The sequence below is a fragment of the Brassica rapa genome, chromosome A08, assembly GCF_000309985.2.
Source record: "Brassica rapa cultivar Chiifu-401-42 chromosome A08, CAAS_Brap_v3.01, whole genome shotgun sequence".
NCBI classification, from domain to species: Eukaryota; Viridiplantae; Streptophyta; class Magnoliopsida; order Brassicales; family Brassicaceae; genus Brassica; species Brassica rapa.
In genome coordinates, this window is record NC_024802.2 from 2,844,308 (window position 1) to 2,862,572 (window position 18,265).

General features: G+C 38.8%; 3 protein-coding genes across 3 annotated transcripts; 1 reads left to right on the forward strand and 2 right to left on the reverse strand.

The window, feature by feature from the left end:
* Window positions 1-9,713: 9,713 nt before the first annotated feature.
* Window positions 9,714-11,083, reverse strand: LOC103832956 (E3 ubiquitin-protein ligase ATL76). Its single transcript, XM_009109066.3, has one exon. It carries the CDS (start codon window positions 10,614-10,616, stop codon window positions 9,936-9,938), a length of 681 nt encoding a protein of 226 aa, XP_009107314.1. The 5' UTR covers window positions 10,617-11,083; the 3' UTR covers window positions 9,714-9,935.
* A 1,150-nt stretch (window positions 11,084-12,233) lies between these two features.
* On the forward strand, window positions 12,234-17,935 carry LOC117127466 (uncharacterized mitochondrial protein AtMg00310-like). The gene is made up of 2 exons (XM_033277949.1): window positions 12,234-12,292; window positions 17,202-17,935. Exons 1-2 carry the CDS (start codon window positions 12,238-12,240, stop codon window positions 17,864-17,866), a joined length of 720 nt encoding a protein of 239 aa, XP_033133840.1. The 5' UTR covers window positions 12,234-12,237; the 3' UTR covers window positions 17,867-17,935.
* On the reverse strand, window positions 13,662-16,017 carry LOC103832957 (E3 ubiquitin-protein ligase ATL76). Its single transcript, XM_009109067.3, has one exon. It carries the CDS (start codon window positions 14,517-14,519, stop codon window positions 13,848-13,850), a length of 672 nt encoding a protein of 223 aa, XP_009107315.1. The 5' UTR covers window positions 14,520-16,017; the 3' UTR covers window positions 13,662-13,847.
* Window positions 17,936-18,265: the final 330 nt, after the last annotated feature.

The following is an 18,265-nucleotide window of genomic DNA, read 5'->3' on the forward strand; positions in this document are numbered from 1 at the left end:
GACGAATACCTCCGTCTTGGTGAAAGTACTGCAATTTCATGCTTAGAAAATTTTGTCGAAGCAATCATAACTTTGTTCGGAAATGAATATCTCAGAAAACCGACACCACAAGATCTCCAACGACTACTCGATATTGGAGAGATTCGCGGATTTCCTGGGATGATAGGAAGCATCGACTGTATGCATTGGGAGTGGAAGAATTGTCCAACCGCTTGGAAAGGACAATATACACGTGGATCTGGAAAACCTTCAATCGTTTTAGAGGCAGTTGCTTCACAAGATCTTTGGATATGGCACGCATTTTTTGGACCTCCAGGTACCTCAAACGATATCAATGTTCTTGACAAGTCACCGGTTTTTGATGATATATTACAAGGTCGAGCTCCAAAAGTGAATTTCTTTGTCAACGGACACGAGTATCATTTGGCTTACTATCTAACCGATGGTATTTATCCGAACTGGTCAACTTTTATCCAATCTATTTCACTTCCCCAAACTCCAAAGGCATCCTTATTTGCTACGGTACAAGAATCTGTCCGTAAAGATGTCGAGCGTGCTTTTGGAGTCTTGCAAGCTCGATTTGCCATTGTTAGAAACCCAGCTCTTATTTGGGATAAGGCAAAAATCGGCAAGATTATGAGAGCATGTATCATATTGCACAATATGATAGTGGAAGACGAACGAGATCGGCACACTCAATTTGATCTATCACAATTCGCACAACCGGAATCAAACCGAAGTTCACATGTAGATTTCGGGTATTCTACAGATATGCCTTCAAATACGTCCAATTTGATGGCAATTCGAACTCGACTACGTGACCGCAACATACATGAACAATTGAAAAATGATTTGGTTGAGCATATATGGCGTAAATTTGGTACGCAAAATGAATATTAATCGTTTAGTTTTATTTATGTTTTCTCAATTTATGTTATATGTTTTTATGTCAAGTTAATTTCCATTTTATGTAATTCAATAATTATAAGTTTTTTAAGTATACCTTCTGATGCAAGTAATCTATTATTACAAATATTCCAATTTTTGAAATTTAGAACCTTTCATAGGTTCTACCATTGGAGAGGTTGAAATTAAACAAGTATCTAAAATGTTTAATTTGATTAATTTTACTTAAAAAAATTATTTAGAACTCTAATGAAGGATCTATTGTTGGAGCTGCTCTAAGATCATTACAAAATTAAGATTGGCCATTCACTGTATTTCTTTGAGTGACTGAAGTGGATGTTACCATCGGATGAATAGGCACAGCCTATTGCGAACAGGTCTTTTGCTTTATAACGGTATGTCGACAACCTTTTGTCCACTACATTATTAGCATTAGTTTGGAATTATTTAAAAAGGCTACTACATTTATTATATGACAAAAAGTTTAGGCATGAATCTCACTTGTTGATTGAGGTCTTTAGTCCAACAAATGGTGTTGATTTTTGTAGAGATTATTCTTTAGGTTTACTTAGGTTCCAAGTTTACTTTAGACCTAGGACTAATACTGAAAGTAATGACACAATCAATTTAACGAGTTCCCGGCCCTCGGCACGGTACGTCTCGTGGGAGAACTCCTGCTCCCAAATTCCACTAGATCAAAGAGTTACTAATCACACCAACTCAGTGTGGATTAGGTTGGTTACAATAAGATCACCTCAGCTTATAGCTAGAGAATACAACAACTTAGCGTAAGAAGATAGACTTAAGCCTAAGCTATTTCTCCTTGTTGAAGTCTCCTTTCCCTTGCTCTGTATGCTAGATCTCCTGTTGCTTGTAACCCTATGTTGTTGCTTGTATCTGTCGTAACCTAATCACCATACTAACATTACCTTATATATGCTTCGTATGTGATCAGGTGGTACAAGCTTGGAGTGGGCCTGCGCTGACTTGGCCCAAGGAGGTATGCTTCTGCTGGCCCATTAGACTCTTCTGCGAAGCCCAAACTCTACAAATCTCCACCAGTTTGGCTTGAGCCCAACACTGGCCCATCTCGGTGAACCCTTGTGCCGACAGCCTCCTCTCTTTGTCTTGTGTGGTCGGGAAAGAATCGATCTTGACTCTCTCTCCTCTCCGCGTCTCTCTTCCTTGCGAACCTCCATCATCGAAATGATCTCGGCTCCGTTCCGTGAGAGATCTCCTTCAGCTCAGTCGTGACGACTTCACTTCGGCTCTCCTTTATCTCCAGGTACATCTAATCTCGTTGTTTACTTTTGAGATTAGGATCATCTGTAAAGAAAGTTGAGAACTTTCTTGGATCTTTCACTGACGCTTCACTTCTTGCGTTTAGAGTATGTCTTCTCCGGCGATTCTACGCCTGCTCCGACATGAGTCACGCTCTGACTCAAACAACTCTGTCTTCACGCTCCACCCCGCTTGTGAAACGAGGTAGGTACTTATACACCTTCGTCCTACTATGCATGTCTTTTATCTGCTCCGATCTAACCCTTGTTTCTTCATTTCAGGGATCGATTTCAACTCAATGCTGAGTTCCTTCCTCGCGATCTTGACGGAACTCGATTTGAGTATCTCGCCTCAGCTCGGTGAGCTTTTGACACGCTTTCCTTTCTCACAGACCTTGTCTTGTATCACACTGGGGTAGGTCCCTGACACATATGGTTTGTAGCTAGTGGTAGGTGGTTGGTGACGCTTACTGATTCCGTAGAACTCAGATTAGCACATCATGATTGTTGAGTGCTCCTTGCTGTCAAGCCCGTGACTGCTTGACCTTTCCATGTTCCTCCACCTGAGTCGAGAACTCTTCTCGACCCTGTCTGGGCTCCAGGTATCTCCTATTACCCTTATCACGGTGTTCCTTATTACGGTTTGACTCCCATTACACATACTTACATACATAACTGCTTGTGTTATGCGAGGGTGGAGTCAATTCGAATAGGATCACCTGGAGCCTTCTCCACCTTATTAGTGGACGTTCAAAAGCTCACAGCAAAGCTGGAACTTCTGACCAGGTACTGTCTTCGTTAGGAAATCAGCTGGGTTAACGTTAGTATGAATCTTGTTTAGGATGATGTCCCCTGATTCCACTAGGTCTCGAATGAAGTTGAATTTGGTAGCTATGTGCTTTGTCTTTTCGTGATTGACTGGGTTTCTTGCTAGAGCTAGTGCACTCTGAGAGTCGCAGTGTAGGTTAATACTTTGTTGTTTGAACCCCAACTCTGAGCATATTTCTTTTAGCCACATTGCTTCTTTAGCTGCTTCATTCATAGCCATGTACTCTGCTTCTGTGGTAGATAGAGCCACAACTGATTGTAGGCAAGATTTCCAAGAAATAGTGTTGCCTCCAAACTTGAATACATAGCCTGTAACTGAGCGTCTCCTGTCTATGTCTGTAGCATAATCTGAGTCTGAATATCCTTCCACGTGCAAAGTAGAATGTTTCTTAAATGTTAGGTTAGACTCAGTCGCTCCTTTTAAGTACCTGAGAACCCACTGAACTGCTTTCCAGTGTTCTCTCCCTGGTTTACTCATGAATCGACATACATAGCCCACTGCAAAACCTAGATCAGGTCTGGAGCCTACCATAGCGTACATAAGACTCCCCACAGCACTAGCATATGGAACTCTCTCCATATGTGAAGCTTCTACTTTCCACTCATCCTCCGTCAGACTCCTGAGTCTGAAGTGTGACGCAGTAGGAGTAATCACTGGCTTAGCGTCCTGCATTCCAAACGTTCTTAGGACCTTTTCAATGTAGTTACTCTGAGATAGGATCAGGGTTCCTTTCTCTCGGTCTCTTGTAATATCCATGCCCAAAATTCTTGAGGCTTTTCCCATATCCTTCATCTCGAATTCTCCACTCAGTTTTTCCTTAAGATCTTTTATTACCTTTTTGTTTCCTGATGCGATTAACATGTCATCGACATAGAGAAGTAGATAGATAGCCTTCTCCGTTTGAACATCTCTCATGTAGACACACAGGTCTTTGCTGCAGCGCTCAAACAACTGATCCTTCATGAAACTGTTGAACCGATGGTTCCATCTTCTTGGGGATTGTTTTAAGCCGTACAAAGACTTTCTCAACAAGCAAACTTTGTTCTCTGTTCCTGGCTTTATAAACCCCTCTGGCTGTTCCATTAGGATCCTCTCCTCTAGGCTTCCATGTAGAAAGGCAGTTTTAACATCCATCTGCTCTAGTTCTAGGTTTAGGTTCACTACAATGCTGAGCATAAGCCTGATGGAAACATGTTTCACAACTGGTGAGAAAATTTCGTTGTAGTCAACTCCTTCAGTCTGAGAATAACCTTTAGCAACTAGTCTGCCTTTGTGTCGTTTATCCTCAACACCTGGGATTCCTGGCTTTATCTTGAATAGCCACCTGCATCCAACAAGCTTCGAATTTGCAGGCCTGTCAATGAGATCCCAGGTTCTATTCTTTCTATGTGACTCCATCTCTTCTTCAGCCGCATTCTTCCACAGCTTCCTTTGTGGGCTTCTCATTGCCTCAGCATAGGACTTAGGTTCCTGAACTTCCAGATCTGCGATGACATTGAGGGCGTAGGCAACAAAATTTCCATCCTCGTAACGTGATGGAGGCCTCACGTTCTGCCTCCTTTCTCTATCTCGAGCCAAAACATAGGTGTCTAGGGAGTCAGTGCCTGCATTCTCACTCTCCCCTTCCTCAACATGTCCCTGGTTACTAGAACATGTAGAACTGTCAGACGATGACTCAGATGATGAATCTTCTCCACCTTGATCAGGTGTAGCTTCGAGTTCGGGAGAAAGTGAAGGACCCCTGATCAATTCATCACTGAATGATACTCTCTTTTTAGCTCTTTTCTCACGTTTATTGTCTTTCTCTTTTGCCACTTCTATGTTTTTCTTTTCTGTGGCAAGCGTGTGCTTGTAGAGCTCATCCTCATTAAAGACAACGTTTCTGCTTGTTCTGCATCTCCCTTCTTCCTCTATCCATACTCGATATCCTTTAGAGCCCATAGGGTAGCCTACAAACACTCCCTTGATGGCTCTAGGTCCAGTTTTCTCTTCTGTCACATGAACATATGCGGAACATCCAAACGTTCTGAGATGTCCCAAATCAGGTTTGAATCCCGACCAAACTTCCTCAGGTAGCTTAAACTCCAGCGTGGAGTTAGGTGACCTGTTAATCAAATAGATTGCAGTCGCTGCCGCTTCTGCCCAGAAGCTTTGGTCCAAGCCAGATTCGGCTAACATACATCTCACCTTATCCATAATAGTTCTGTTCATCCTCTCTGAAACCCCATTCTGCTGTGGAGTGTAGGTGCAGGTTCTGTGCCTCTTAATCCCGGCTTTCTTGCAGTACTCATCAAACTGCTTGTTGCAGAACTCCAAACCATTGTCTGTTCTTAAACATTTAATCTTCTTCTCTGTCTTAGTCTCAACCTCAGCCTTCCATTCTCTGAACTTAGAAAATACCTCATCCTTAGTCTTCAAAAAATAGATCCAGACTTTCTTTGAAAAATCATCAATAAAAGTAACAAAGTACTTATTTCCAGCAAGACTATCTGGTGTAGACGGAGAACCCCAAAGATCAGAATGAATATACTCTAGAATTCCTTTAGTCACGTGCTTAGCCTTAGGAAAGCTCAGCTTATGTGACTTACCAATTATGCAATGCTCGCAGAAATCCAACTCCTTAACATCCTTGTCAGTTATAAATCCATTCTTGACAAGTGTAGACATATTCTTGAGACTCATATGACCGAGGCGTGAATGCCAAACATTAGTCATATTCCTTTCAGGTCTGGATAAATTTGCCTCTCCTCTCAAAACTGTTCCTTGAAGATAATATAGTCCTAAATGATATCTCCCTGAGAGAATCCTTTTATCGTCCTTGTAAAAGTTAACACTTAGGTCCTTGCCTTCATACCAACAGCCTGCTGTTTCCAACATTCCATATGAAATCAGATTTCTGCTCATATCTGGCATGTATCTGACTCCTGTTAAGATAACCAGAGAACCATCTGGGTTAAGAATTTTAATCTTTCCAATTCCTTTAACGTTGCTGTGAGTGTTATTTGCCATTAACACTTTTCCTCCTTTGAATTCTTCCAAGTCAAATAGGAAGCTCTTGTCAGGAGTGATATGAAAAGAGCAGCCTGAATCCATCACCCACTCATCTTTTGTATCCTGAGTGCTAACGCTGAGGATTAGAGGCTCTGTGGACTCTGCTACTACGTTGGCTGAGTCCTGCGGTTTGAAAGATCTCTTCTCAGGGCACTCTCTCTTCCAATGGCCCTCTTTGCCACATATGAAACATCCTTTGTTGTTTTTGTTGTTCCTAGGGCGTGATTTAGATCTTCCATTCCGGCTTTTGGATCTTCCTTTGTAGGATTTGCCATTGCCCTTTCCAGATCGCTGGTCTGATCTTCCTCTATCAGCCACCATCAGACCTTCTCCACCTGACCTGGTATACTTACCGCTCTCAATTAGTTCTCTCTCTTTGGACCTGGCGGCCCCTGTGACCTCCGCTAGACTCAGAGTGTCTCTCCCATACTTGAGAGTCTCCTTGAGTTGATCATACTTGTTAGGTAGAGAACTTAGCAGTAGGATAGCTTGAACTTCCTCAGATACTTCAACTTGCAGGTTGTTTAAGTCTGCCACTAACTTTAGGAAGTCATCCACATTCTCATCAATGGATTTTGAATCTGCCATCTTGAAAGTATAGAACCTGAGCTGTAGATAAATCCTGTTGGGTAGAGAAGTCTCTGTGTACAAGTTGTTTAGTGTACTCCACATTGCAGCAGCAGTTTCACAATGTTGGATTTTCCTCAAGACTTTGTTCCCAACGTTCAGCACAATCAGGTCCTTGGCTTTCTCTGATTTTTCGAATTTTACAGGGTCAATTGCAGGTGTGGGAGCAACAAGTCCAGCTAGCCCCTTTCCCGTGTCCTTAATTGCTGACTCGGGTTCATCCTTTGGATCAGACTCATCCTTTAGAAGCTTCTCATCTGTGAGGATAGTTTTCAATCCAAGCACTCCAAAGTGAGCAAGCATTCTCACCTTCCAAAGGGCAAAATCTCCATCACCCTCGAATCGATCTATATCCACGCGTTCCTTAGACGACACCATTGAACAGGTACTGGATATATGTTTTTCTCTTCCTAAGCAACCTTTGGAAAACCTTGAGCTCTGATACCACTTGTAGAGATTATTCTTTAGGTTTACTTAGGTTCCAAGTTTACTTTAGACCTAGGACTAATACTGAAAGTAATGACACAATCAATTTAACGAGTTCCCGGCCCTCGGCACGGTACGTCTCGTGGGAGAACTCCTGCTCCCAAATTCCACTAGATCAAAGAGTTACTAATCACACCAACTCAGTGTGGATTAGGTTGGTTACAATAAGATCACCTCAGCTTATAGCTAGAGAATACAACAACTTAGCGTAAGAAGATAGACTTAAGCCTAAGCTATTTCTCCTTGTTGAAGTCTCCTTTCCCTTGCTCTGTATGCTAGATCTCCTGTTGCTTGTAACCCTATGTTGTTGCTTGTATCTGTCGTAACCTAATCACCATACTAACATTACCTTATATATGCTTCGTATGTGATCAGGTGGTACAAGCTTGGAGTGGGCCTGCGCTGACTTGGCCCAAGGAGGTATGCTTCTGCTGGCCCATTAGACTCTTCTGCGAAGCCCAAACTCTACAATTTTCTTAACGCACTAGTAGTGTTTTAAAACATTATCTTCCAAAGCTTCCCTCTATTATCCTCTAGTGCTTCTGTATTTACATTCTGTTGTACTCTTAACGCTGTTAACAATTGATAATTCTCCCCCACCGTTAGAATAATTGCAATGGATATTAGTGTATCTTTATGTTTTTTTTAACAGCAGCGGAGACTGAACATCTTTTATGTTTCATATCATTATAGTTTTTTGTTTATTTTTGACTACATAACTAATATAATCATTTTTTTGTTCAACAAATAATCATATCACTATAGTTATTTAATAATTGTATTGATGTCTTATATATGATTTTTCCACTTAGTATCAATAACCCTTATTTTTGCTGCAGAGCCTCAGTTACTATTATCCAATCAGAAATGCGAAGGATCTTAAGCCTTATTTGATGTTTTTCTTTGTTTTGATAACCTTGTTTTATGATACGTTTTAAAACTGCAGGATCTCCTAAATCTCGTAGTAGAACATGTGATCCTTAACTAAACTAGTTATTACTAGTTATTTTTTATTTTACAAATGGGTTGTGGATTCCAGCTTGTTTAGCTTGTTTTCGAATCACTCAGTTATCTAGTAGGATTTAGAGTTTGATATTAGGAGAATCTATGGAAACGAATAAGATATCAAGTACTGCATGTGATCTCTTATGTTTGAACGATTTTATTTTTATTTAAATTTATCACTTGGTAGATTTTACACTTAGTAGATAGTGTAGCAACAGCTACTTATAACGCAAGTTAGCCTATTGATTCTGAGAATACCTAGGAAAATGTTGCCTTCTTGAGATCGTTGAGAGTCGAAACTCTATCCGAGAACAAGGTTGAGAGTTTATAAAAGCTCTTAATATTATCAATGAAGTCGTGACCTTACAACACCAAGGCATCGACTATATATATGAAAGCAAAACACCAATGCTAACTCGAAAAAGGAATTATAACTCTTCCTTATCGTTAAATAAAAAGGAAACTGAAAACGTTAAGTAAAACTAGATAAATAAGGAAATATAAAAAACCAAAGCCAACATGGAAAAGGATGTAGGCTGCATCAAGTCTCCCGGGGTAGGAAAAGATTCACCCACGAATCTTCGGTATCATCCTGAGCCACATAAGGCACCAAATGTTTGACGTTCAAGACGTCTGAACACCGGATATGAGGTGGAAGTGAAACTCAATATGCATTGTTATTGATCTTCTCCAAAATATCTAAGGGACCGATCTTGCGAGCCTTCAGTCTGAATAGTTAGGCTTAACCTTTTGTCAGTCCGGATATCATGATAATATCTTGAACTAGATAGTGTACATACCCAAAATGTGCTCTTGTAGTGGAGAAAAAGTACCATCATAGAGTTTATTACTTGACCGTCAATCTGTGAATTTGAAGCTGTCTGTTATTATCTCAGATCAAGTTTGGCATAGCTTGATAACTTTTAGGTCTGAGTTTTCCCAATAAACTTGGACCGAGTTGTTTGCCAAATTATGTGATAGGCAGAGCCGGGCCGGATCCGAGCACACACTGACAAAACATTTGCCTTGGCCCCCAAAAAATTTGAAGGTTTTTTTATATATACATAGGCCTCCAATTATGGTTTTTTTGTTACTAAGCTTATTAAGAAATGTTTCAAGCTCACAAAATTTCAGATCCAGTTTTGATTGGTCTACATTCCTATGAAAGAGTTGACTTCGTTACCATTATGATGAAGAATCATGTGGTATCCTGATGCCTCATGCGTGTAGATTGGTTTTGAGGCCTATAGGTTGTGTATTAACTATTAAGTGGGGCATGTAAAATGGATAGATGCATTTTATTCATGCATTTGTCACTATCAAGCATATACAGGATCAGCTCTGGACTGTAATTTCATCGCGTAGACTAAACACTGCTTCTTCACGCAATACCTTGGCATTTATAACCAGGAAACGATTTGTTCTGTTTGGTGACTGTGACAGAAAATTATATACGACTAGCACTTATCAATATTCGGTTAGATGAACTGTAGTGTCTTTTGATATGAATGCATGATTTACATTCCACCGTTAAAAAAAAAAACTTTGCAAAGAGAAATTTGATGAAATCAGCGAGATGCTACTGAAAGCTGAAATGTATTTTAAAAAATAAGACATAAAAGATTGAAAGTAATCTGTTTTTTTTTCTTTTTCTTATGGTAACGTATATACATGTTTTTTACTTAGATCTAAAATCTTCTATCTAATTTAAGCACATGTTCTGAATTTATGATGGATTCATTCATGAGCCTTTAGCTGCTTTCTCTAAAAGTGTTTACTCTTCCTTCAGGTTCTAGAGGAGAAATCATGACAACTACGCTTTCTGTTGATGCTGTTTCTGTCACTTGATCAGCTGGACTAGAGTCGCCTAAGATCTTTTGGCATGTCTCAACCAGACAGTGTCTGCATTTCGGACAAGTCAAATGTTGTTGAAGCCACTTGTCAATGCAACGAACATGGAACCCGTGGTTGCACTTAGGGAGCAGCCTAAGCTTTTCACCGCAAACAAAATCTGACAGACAGATAACACACTCTTCACCAATCCCAGACAGGTTCATCTCATGTGTGTAACTCACGACAGAGAACATTTTTAGAGCTTTCTTCTTGATTCCTTTGTTTGATGAACTGTGTGGTGTTAAGAAAATAGAGGTAGACTCGGAGATCATGAAACTTGAGCAGCTTCTAAATGCGCAACGAATGATGTAATGTAACACGAGGCAGCAGATGATTCCACATATGAGGACTGAGAGAAGCATCAGCACAGTCTCACTGAGGTTGTTCTCATGGGTGACAGGAGGAGATGGCGGCACCGCAAGGGCTCGTAGAGTGTTGTGGTCAAATGGATTGTGCATAAGCAGCTTTCTAGAGACAAAATCGCCAAGGAGTTGTTCTTGGAAGACTTGAGCTGAAGAAGGTAATTCATTTGCAGACATTTTTTTCACTCTTTGAAAAAGCTTTAAAACAAAGTCCCTTCTCTCTGTTTTGCTTGGCTTTGTTTGCTAATAGTTTCTTAAGTTATGGAGAATTCAAAGTGGTCTAATTTATAGCTTGAGATGATTCCTGATTAGTATTACTGAGTGGGGACTAAACTAATAAGATTTGTTTAAGAAAGTGTATTTTTCTTCTTCTTTTCAAGTTAGATTTGAGAGGATTTGGGACCCAGAAAGAACTTATCCAATCTCATGAATCTTTGAGTGCTGATTGTGTTGTTGGCCTATACCTTCTACGACCACAAGATGTTTGTGTGGGGACACTATCACTTGTCCAAAACTGAATATTGAAATAATATATTTTTGTCTCACTATAAAACATGAATTAATTTAAAACATTATCATTCTAAAGCTACCATTTTCCTCTAGTGTTTTTGTCTTTGTATTACTGTTTGATACTAATAGATAGTTTCATCCCCCAGGAAGAAAACATTATACTAATTGCTTTTGGAATTTGCATTTCTTTAGCCTTTTCAGTTGAATGGTAGCAGATATTTGAACATCTTTAGTGTTATGTTTTTATCATTTAGTAATTGTATTATTTAGAAATTGAAGGGAAATTTCTTGACAGCCTCAATTGTTGATAGAATTGGCAATTGTAGATGATTAGCAAACACAACTAAATTTTTTTTTGAAACACAATTCATTCATTAAAGCTCTTAAGCAGAGTTGGTTGAAGCCATAATGGCAAGTTCAGCAGACAAAACCTGCTTTGCTAAACTATCAGCTACCCTGTTACTCTCACGTGAGATCCAGGTAAAGGAAACAAATTCAAAAGAGGAGGAGATAGATTTCAAATTATAGACTATGTTGTTGCAGTTATCACACACTAAATGGCATATGATCTGATACCATCTGATATCCTTTCAGATGCTTAATGGAGCCTGGAAACCACAGTCTTTGATTATTAACCAATAGCCCTTAGTTTTTGTGCACTTCCTCGATTAATACTGTTAGTCTCTAAGTTTGTAGTGAGGGTATTAATATTTTACATCCAATCCAATCAGAAAACCCTAGGATCTTAAGCCTTATTTGAACCATCATTTCTCTATGACATATTTCTCTATGACATGTCTTTTCTTTTGATAACCTTGTTTATGACATGTTGCTCCCTTTTAAACTGCAGGATCTCCCGAATCACGTAGTTAGAATATGTGGTCTTTAATTAAATCAGTTATAGTATTTTCTTGCAATGAGTTGTGGATTCCACCTTGGGTTTTTGAATCAATCAGTTATCAGGATCCTACTTTGGTAACCGGGAATATATGAAAACCTCTAAGATATAAAGTTGATCACTCCATGTATTCTTTTTCTTTTTGTACCATTTTTTTTTTGTCATATAGTAACAAGTAGGCCAAAGTTTGTAGTTCTGTTTTCGAACTACTAGCTAGTGTACATAATAGAGTATTTTTTTTTCGTTGAGAAAAGCTAATAGAATAAGTAAATCTAGCTAGAACATTCACCACGATCTGATACAAACTTTGTTAAGATGTCGTGAGCAAACTCCGAGGCATAAAAACATGGCAAGTGGCATCAGTTGTCAGAGTAGTATGAGATTCTTACAATGATAGTAACTGGAACTTTAACCGTGTTTGGTTTGAATGGAGTTGAGAGGTTTTGTCTTGCCCTCACTTTTAGATCTCGTTGTGCAATATATGAGGATGGATTCTCTCAACTGTGATACAGTTATGAATCAATCTCCATTTTGGGTAGGTGAACTTTATCACCTGAGTGGCGGTTGAGAATCTCTCAGGACTATGCATGTCTGACTTTTACCTAGCTATTATGGGTTGGGTAACATTTTTTTTTGAAGGGTTTTCATAGGGTCCATATAACTTTCTAATGGCAAAGTTGATTTTTTTATCATTGAGACGAAGAATCTTGTGATTCATGTGTGTGGATTGCTTGTGACTTGTCAGGCATATAGGTAGTGTTTTTAAGTGGGTCGAGTCAAGTGGATAGATCGATGCATTTTTGTATCACTATTAGCATATACGCGATCTAGTCTTGGACCATTTTATAACGCCTCGATCCGTCCACGGCTAATGGGCCACCCACACCCGCTCTCTCGGCCCGTGGGCCCCATCCCATATGACGGTCGGTCCGTTAATTTTCCAAAGGCTCGAAATCATTGTTTACTGACCCTGCAATCACCACCCGACCTTTTCCCGTGCTTTGGCCTCACTCACACGCTATCGCGAATCACTTTCCGATAGGTCACCCATCCTTCCACTACTCCAGCTCAAGCACGCTTAACTCTGGAGTTCTTTCAAGATGTGCTTCGGAAAAGGTAAGTCAACTTTGGTGACATAGGTAGCCAAATCAATTCTCTTAAGCCTTTCTCACATATCACAACTCGGGATGTTACAATTCACCCCCTCTCAAAGAACGCAACGTCCTCGTTGCGCCCCACGACAGGTCTCAAGACGCCTCTCAGGTCAGAACTGAGATGGCTAACCAGCTCTGATACCACTTATAACGCCCCGACCCGCCCACGGCTAATGGGCCACCCACGCCCGCTCTCTCGGCCCGTGGGCCCCATCCCATCTGACGGTCGGTCCGTTAATTTTCCAAAGGCTCGAAATCATTGTTTACTGACCCTGCAATCACCACCCGACCTTTTCCCGTGCTTTGGCCTCACTCACACGCTATCGCGAATCACTTCCCAATAGGTCACCCATCCTTCCACTACTTCAGCTCAAGCACGCTTAACTCTGGAGTTCTTTTAAGATGTGCTCCAGAAAAGGTAAATCAACTTTGGTGACATAGGTAGCCAAATCAATTTTCTTAAGCCTTTTTCACATATCACAACTCGGGATGTTACACATTTGCTATGTCTAATGACTCTTTGATTCCGTGTAGACTGTAGTGATTGCGACACACGAAAATAGGAGTCGCACTTATCAGTCTTTGGTTATGAATGATTCTTGATGTTTTGGATAAGACTGAATAATTCACATTCGACCGAAAAATTACTGCGAAGAGAAGTTTGATGATCTCAGTGATATGCTGCTTAAAAGTGAAATATATTCTCTCTGTATACTTTGTGCTACATGCTAAAAAGGAAAGACATAAAAATGAAGTATCCTACCTTTTCTTTTGGAACTCTTCTATGAATTGTGCTCAGATCTATAAACTTCTATCTAACTTGTGAAAATTAAATATTCTGGGAATTTAGGTGCTTTCTCTATAAGTGTTTACTCTTCCTTCAGGCTCTAAAGGAGCTATCCTGACAGTTAGGCTCTCTGTTGGTGCTGTTGCCGTCACTTGACTGGAGTCACCTAAAATCTTTTGGCATGTCTCAACCAGACAGTGTCTGCATTTTGGACAAGTCAAATGTTGTTTAAGCCACTTGTCAATGCAACGAACATGGAACCCATGGTTGCACTTAGGGAGCAACCTAAGCTTTTCACCACAAACAAAATCAGACAGACAGATGACGCACTCTTCGCCAAGCCCTGGCAGGTTCATCTCACGTGAGTAGGTAACGACAGGGAACATATTCAGAGCTTTCTTCTTGATTCCTTTGTTTGATGAACCGCGTCGTGTTGGAATACTGGAGACGGGCTCAGAGATCATGAAACTTGGAGAACGTCTGAATGCGCAAAGAATGATGTAATGTAACCCGAGGCAGCAAATGACTCCACAGACTAGAACTGACAGAAGCATCAAGACATTCCCACTCAGGTTGTTCTCATCAGTTATGTGAGGAGATGGTGCGACCGCAAAAGCTCCTTGAGGGTTGTGGTCAAATGGGTTGTGCAGAAGCAGTTTTCTAGAGACAAAATCACCACGGACTAGTTCTTGGAACTCCTGAGCTGAAGAAGGTAGTTTATTTGCAGACATTTTCTTGCTCTTTAAAAAAGCTTTGATTTAAAGTTTTTTCTCTGTTTGTTGGTTATTGCTTCTTAATGTTTTGGGGAATTCAATGTGGTCTTATATATAGCTTGAGATAATTATTGATTAGTGAGTGGGGAGTATAATATTTTTAATAATTGGAGACTAATAAGATTTGTTCAAGAAAGTGGCATTTTCTTCTTCTTTTCAAGTAAGATATGAGAGGATTTGGGACCCAGAAGAACTTGTCTCATTTGAGGAATCGTTGAGTGCTGATTTTGTCATTGGGCCATAGCTCCAACCAAAAGATGCTTGTGTAGAGGCTATCTCTTTCCCAACATTGTCTTATCCTGTTGGTCTTGTGGTAATTCTGAAATCAAATTTCTCTATTTCTTTTTTTCTCACTTTAATTAGAAAACATTGTCTTATCCTGTTGGTCATGTGGTAATTCTTGATAAGCTGGGTTTTATATTATTTTCCATTATATTTTTAATCAGGGAGGAGCAGGAGGCAGATTCTATTGTATCTTCTTCACAATTTTAATGCTTTGCCCACAATATGTAGTGTTGTAAAGCAGTCTTTGTGCTTTCCAATGTGTATGTGTTGTGTTGTGTTATCGTTCTTTGTTTTTTTCATGTGTGTGTGTTTGTTGTGTTTTTTTTTCAATACTTCTCTTTACTTTTAAACAAATCAATTATTGAGATATTTAAGTGGAAATCATTTAAAAAAAATATTCAGGTATTTTTATAAGAAACTAATAAATAATAATGCTTAAATTATTTTGATTTATTACGGCTTAACGAAAAAGATTTGAATTTCTTGCTCTTTGTATTTACTTTTTTTTTTCACCAAGGTTTCATTCATACTTTGCTTTTAGAAGCCTGTTTTATATGTACTTTAAATAATGATTATCCACTATTATTAAACTACAATTTAGTAACTATACTATTTAATGTGTTTTACTCCACTATATGTATGTACATCCTTTCTTCTACAAAAAAAAATCTATATACAATTAGTCGTTTTTCTTTTCATCTATAGTAGTCACATCATAAAAAAAACCCTAAATTGTTTTAAAAAAAATTTAGGGGTTGATTGGTAGCGACTGCAAGTTTAGTTCAAATTTAGGGTCCGACTGGTTCAAACGTAGCGGTTGCGGTTGCGGGTGTGGGAATTTACGAATGCGGGTGGTTGCGGTTTCAAGTGTTATTTAGCGTTTTGTATGACTGGCACAACGTTTGAAAATTGTTGCGTTTACGGAATATTTGTGACTGGTTGATTATAAGATATTGCGGCAGTTTAATAATAAATTACCAACATTAACATATTATAACATTATAAAAATATAAAACATACTATTATAATAAATTATAATAATTATCAATATAATATTATTAATAATAATATTATGTTTATTTATTTATTTATTTATTTTAATTAATTGAAATTTCTAATTTTAATTACATTTTTGAAGATTTATATTAAACTTTTAAAAGAATATTTTGTTTTGTATTTATGTGTATATCTTTATATATGTATGTATATTCATTTTTAAAAACTCTAATGAATAGTTAGTTAGTTTAAAGTTTTTATAAAACAAATTATGATAATGTTTGTGAATTTAAATTAACATATAAAATATGTATATATATTTATTTATAATATTTCCATTTTAAATTTAAATTCATTTTTTTAATATTTTTGAAAAAAAAATTATTTATCCATATGCAACCGCAAACGCTAGTTGTAACGAGTTTTAGATTTTAAGAGGTTCAGAGTGGTTTGAAGCAATTTGTAGCGATTTGCAGCGGTTTGTATAATTATTTTGAAACGCTGTCAACCGCTACCAACCGCAAAAGCTGTGTTTGCGGATGTAGCGGAGAAACCAATCAAGTTTTTAAGCCGTAGATTTTGTGGCTTTAATTTTTATATTTTATCGCTGTAAAATTATTTCAAAGATTTAAAAGCACCAAACGTAAAGTTGTAGAAAATTTTATTTCTAGAGCCAATATATTTTCTTTTTAAGATTTTGAATTGTATCTTTAGATTTTCTTAAATCTTAATAAATCTTGATTGCTTTGATTTATTGTTGTAGAGAGAATTGTAGCTATGTAAAAAGGATCGTTAAGTTAGTTTAATTGATTGTTGAGTTAATTTAATATAATATAAAATAAAATAAAATTAGAAAGACAAGATGTGATATATTAAAATATTTTACTTTCATATTTATTGTATGCACGAAAGCACTCGTTAACCTTCTTAATCAAGCAGAGAATCAAGGGAAGATAACGGGGATGCGAGTCGCTCGTGCTAGCCCCTCGGTATCTCACCTCCTCTTTACTGATGATAGCCTTTTCTTCTGGGAGGCGGAGCCACGTGAATGTGAAGAAGTTATGAAAGTAGTCAGAAAATATGAGAAAGCATCATGTTAACATATTAATTTTGAAAAATCCTCATTACTCTTTGGTAAAAGGATTCCAGCGAATGATAGACAGCAGATCAAGGATACTCTTGGTATACAAAATGAAGGCAGGATGGGATCCTACCTAGGAATCCCAAAGGACATCAGTGGATCAAAGTGTAAATTATTTGCTTTCCTAAAGGAGAAGTTCCTACACAGAGTGAATAGTTGGAGTGGTAGATGGTTATCTAAGGGAGGAAATGAGGTTTTAATTAAATCAATACTGTTAGCTCTTCCGACCTATGTCATGTCCAGCTTTCTGCTTCCATTGGAGATATGTGAGAACCTAGCAAGTGCCATCGCACAATTCTGGTGGAGCTCGACTCCTCCGAAAAGAGGAATCCATTGGGCAAAATGGGAAAAAATGTGTGCACCTCGAGAGGAGGGAGGAATTGGTCTCCGTATGATCCATGAGTTTAATCTAGCTCTTTTAGCTAAACAGCTTTGGCGTCTGGTTCAATTTCTGGATTCCCTAGTAGCGAGAGTTCTTCGGGGAAGATACTACCGTCTAAGTTCGCCGTTGCGATTTGGCACAGCAAATAACCCATCGTATGTATGGACGAGTATTATTGCCGCAAGGAAACTATTATTGCTTGGCATCAGAAGTAAAGTGCATTCAGGGTATGAAATTAATGTGTGGCAGGACCTTTGGATCCCTTTGAGGCCTGCTAGACCGGCTTGTGCCCGGGCCCCAGCAGTAAACCTAAAGATGACCGTAAGCAGTCTTATCAATCCTGTTTCAAAGGAGTGGGATGTTAGATTATTGGACCAATATGTAGCTCAAGAGGATATTCCGATGATCCTGAGTTTGGCCATAAGCCCTTCTCATCGACAAGATACTTTTTACTGGAGTTACACAAAGAACGGACAATATACTGTTAAGTCAGGATATTGAGTAGCTACAAAATTTATGAGAGAAGAGGAAGATAAAGAAGTTCTACAACCCAGCATTACAAAACTTCAAGCCTTTTTTTTTAACGCTGATTTATTATAATCTTACAATTATGATATCGGAAAGATTACATAGACGATTCGACAACCGACAATACTACCTGCCTTATGAAGACCTACGCCTAACCGACAATACTACCTGCCTTATGAAGACCTACGCCTAACTGCATCACCTGAGCCGTCCTATGAAGATCCACGCCTGGCCAGATTTACCTGCACCATGTTGAAGATCCCTTGGAAGTCTTTCCTCTGTAGTCTGCATAATTGTTTAATAAACTGCTCTCTCTGGGACTTGAAACCTGGATTTCCTGTAATCTGCAATAAATTGCATAGTCTGGGATTC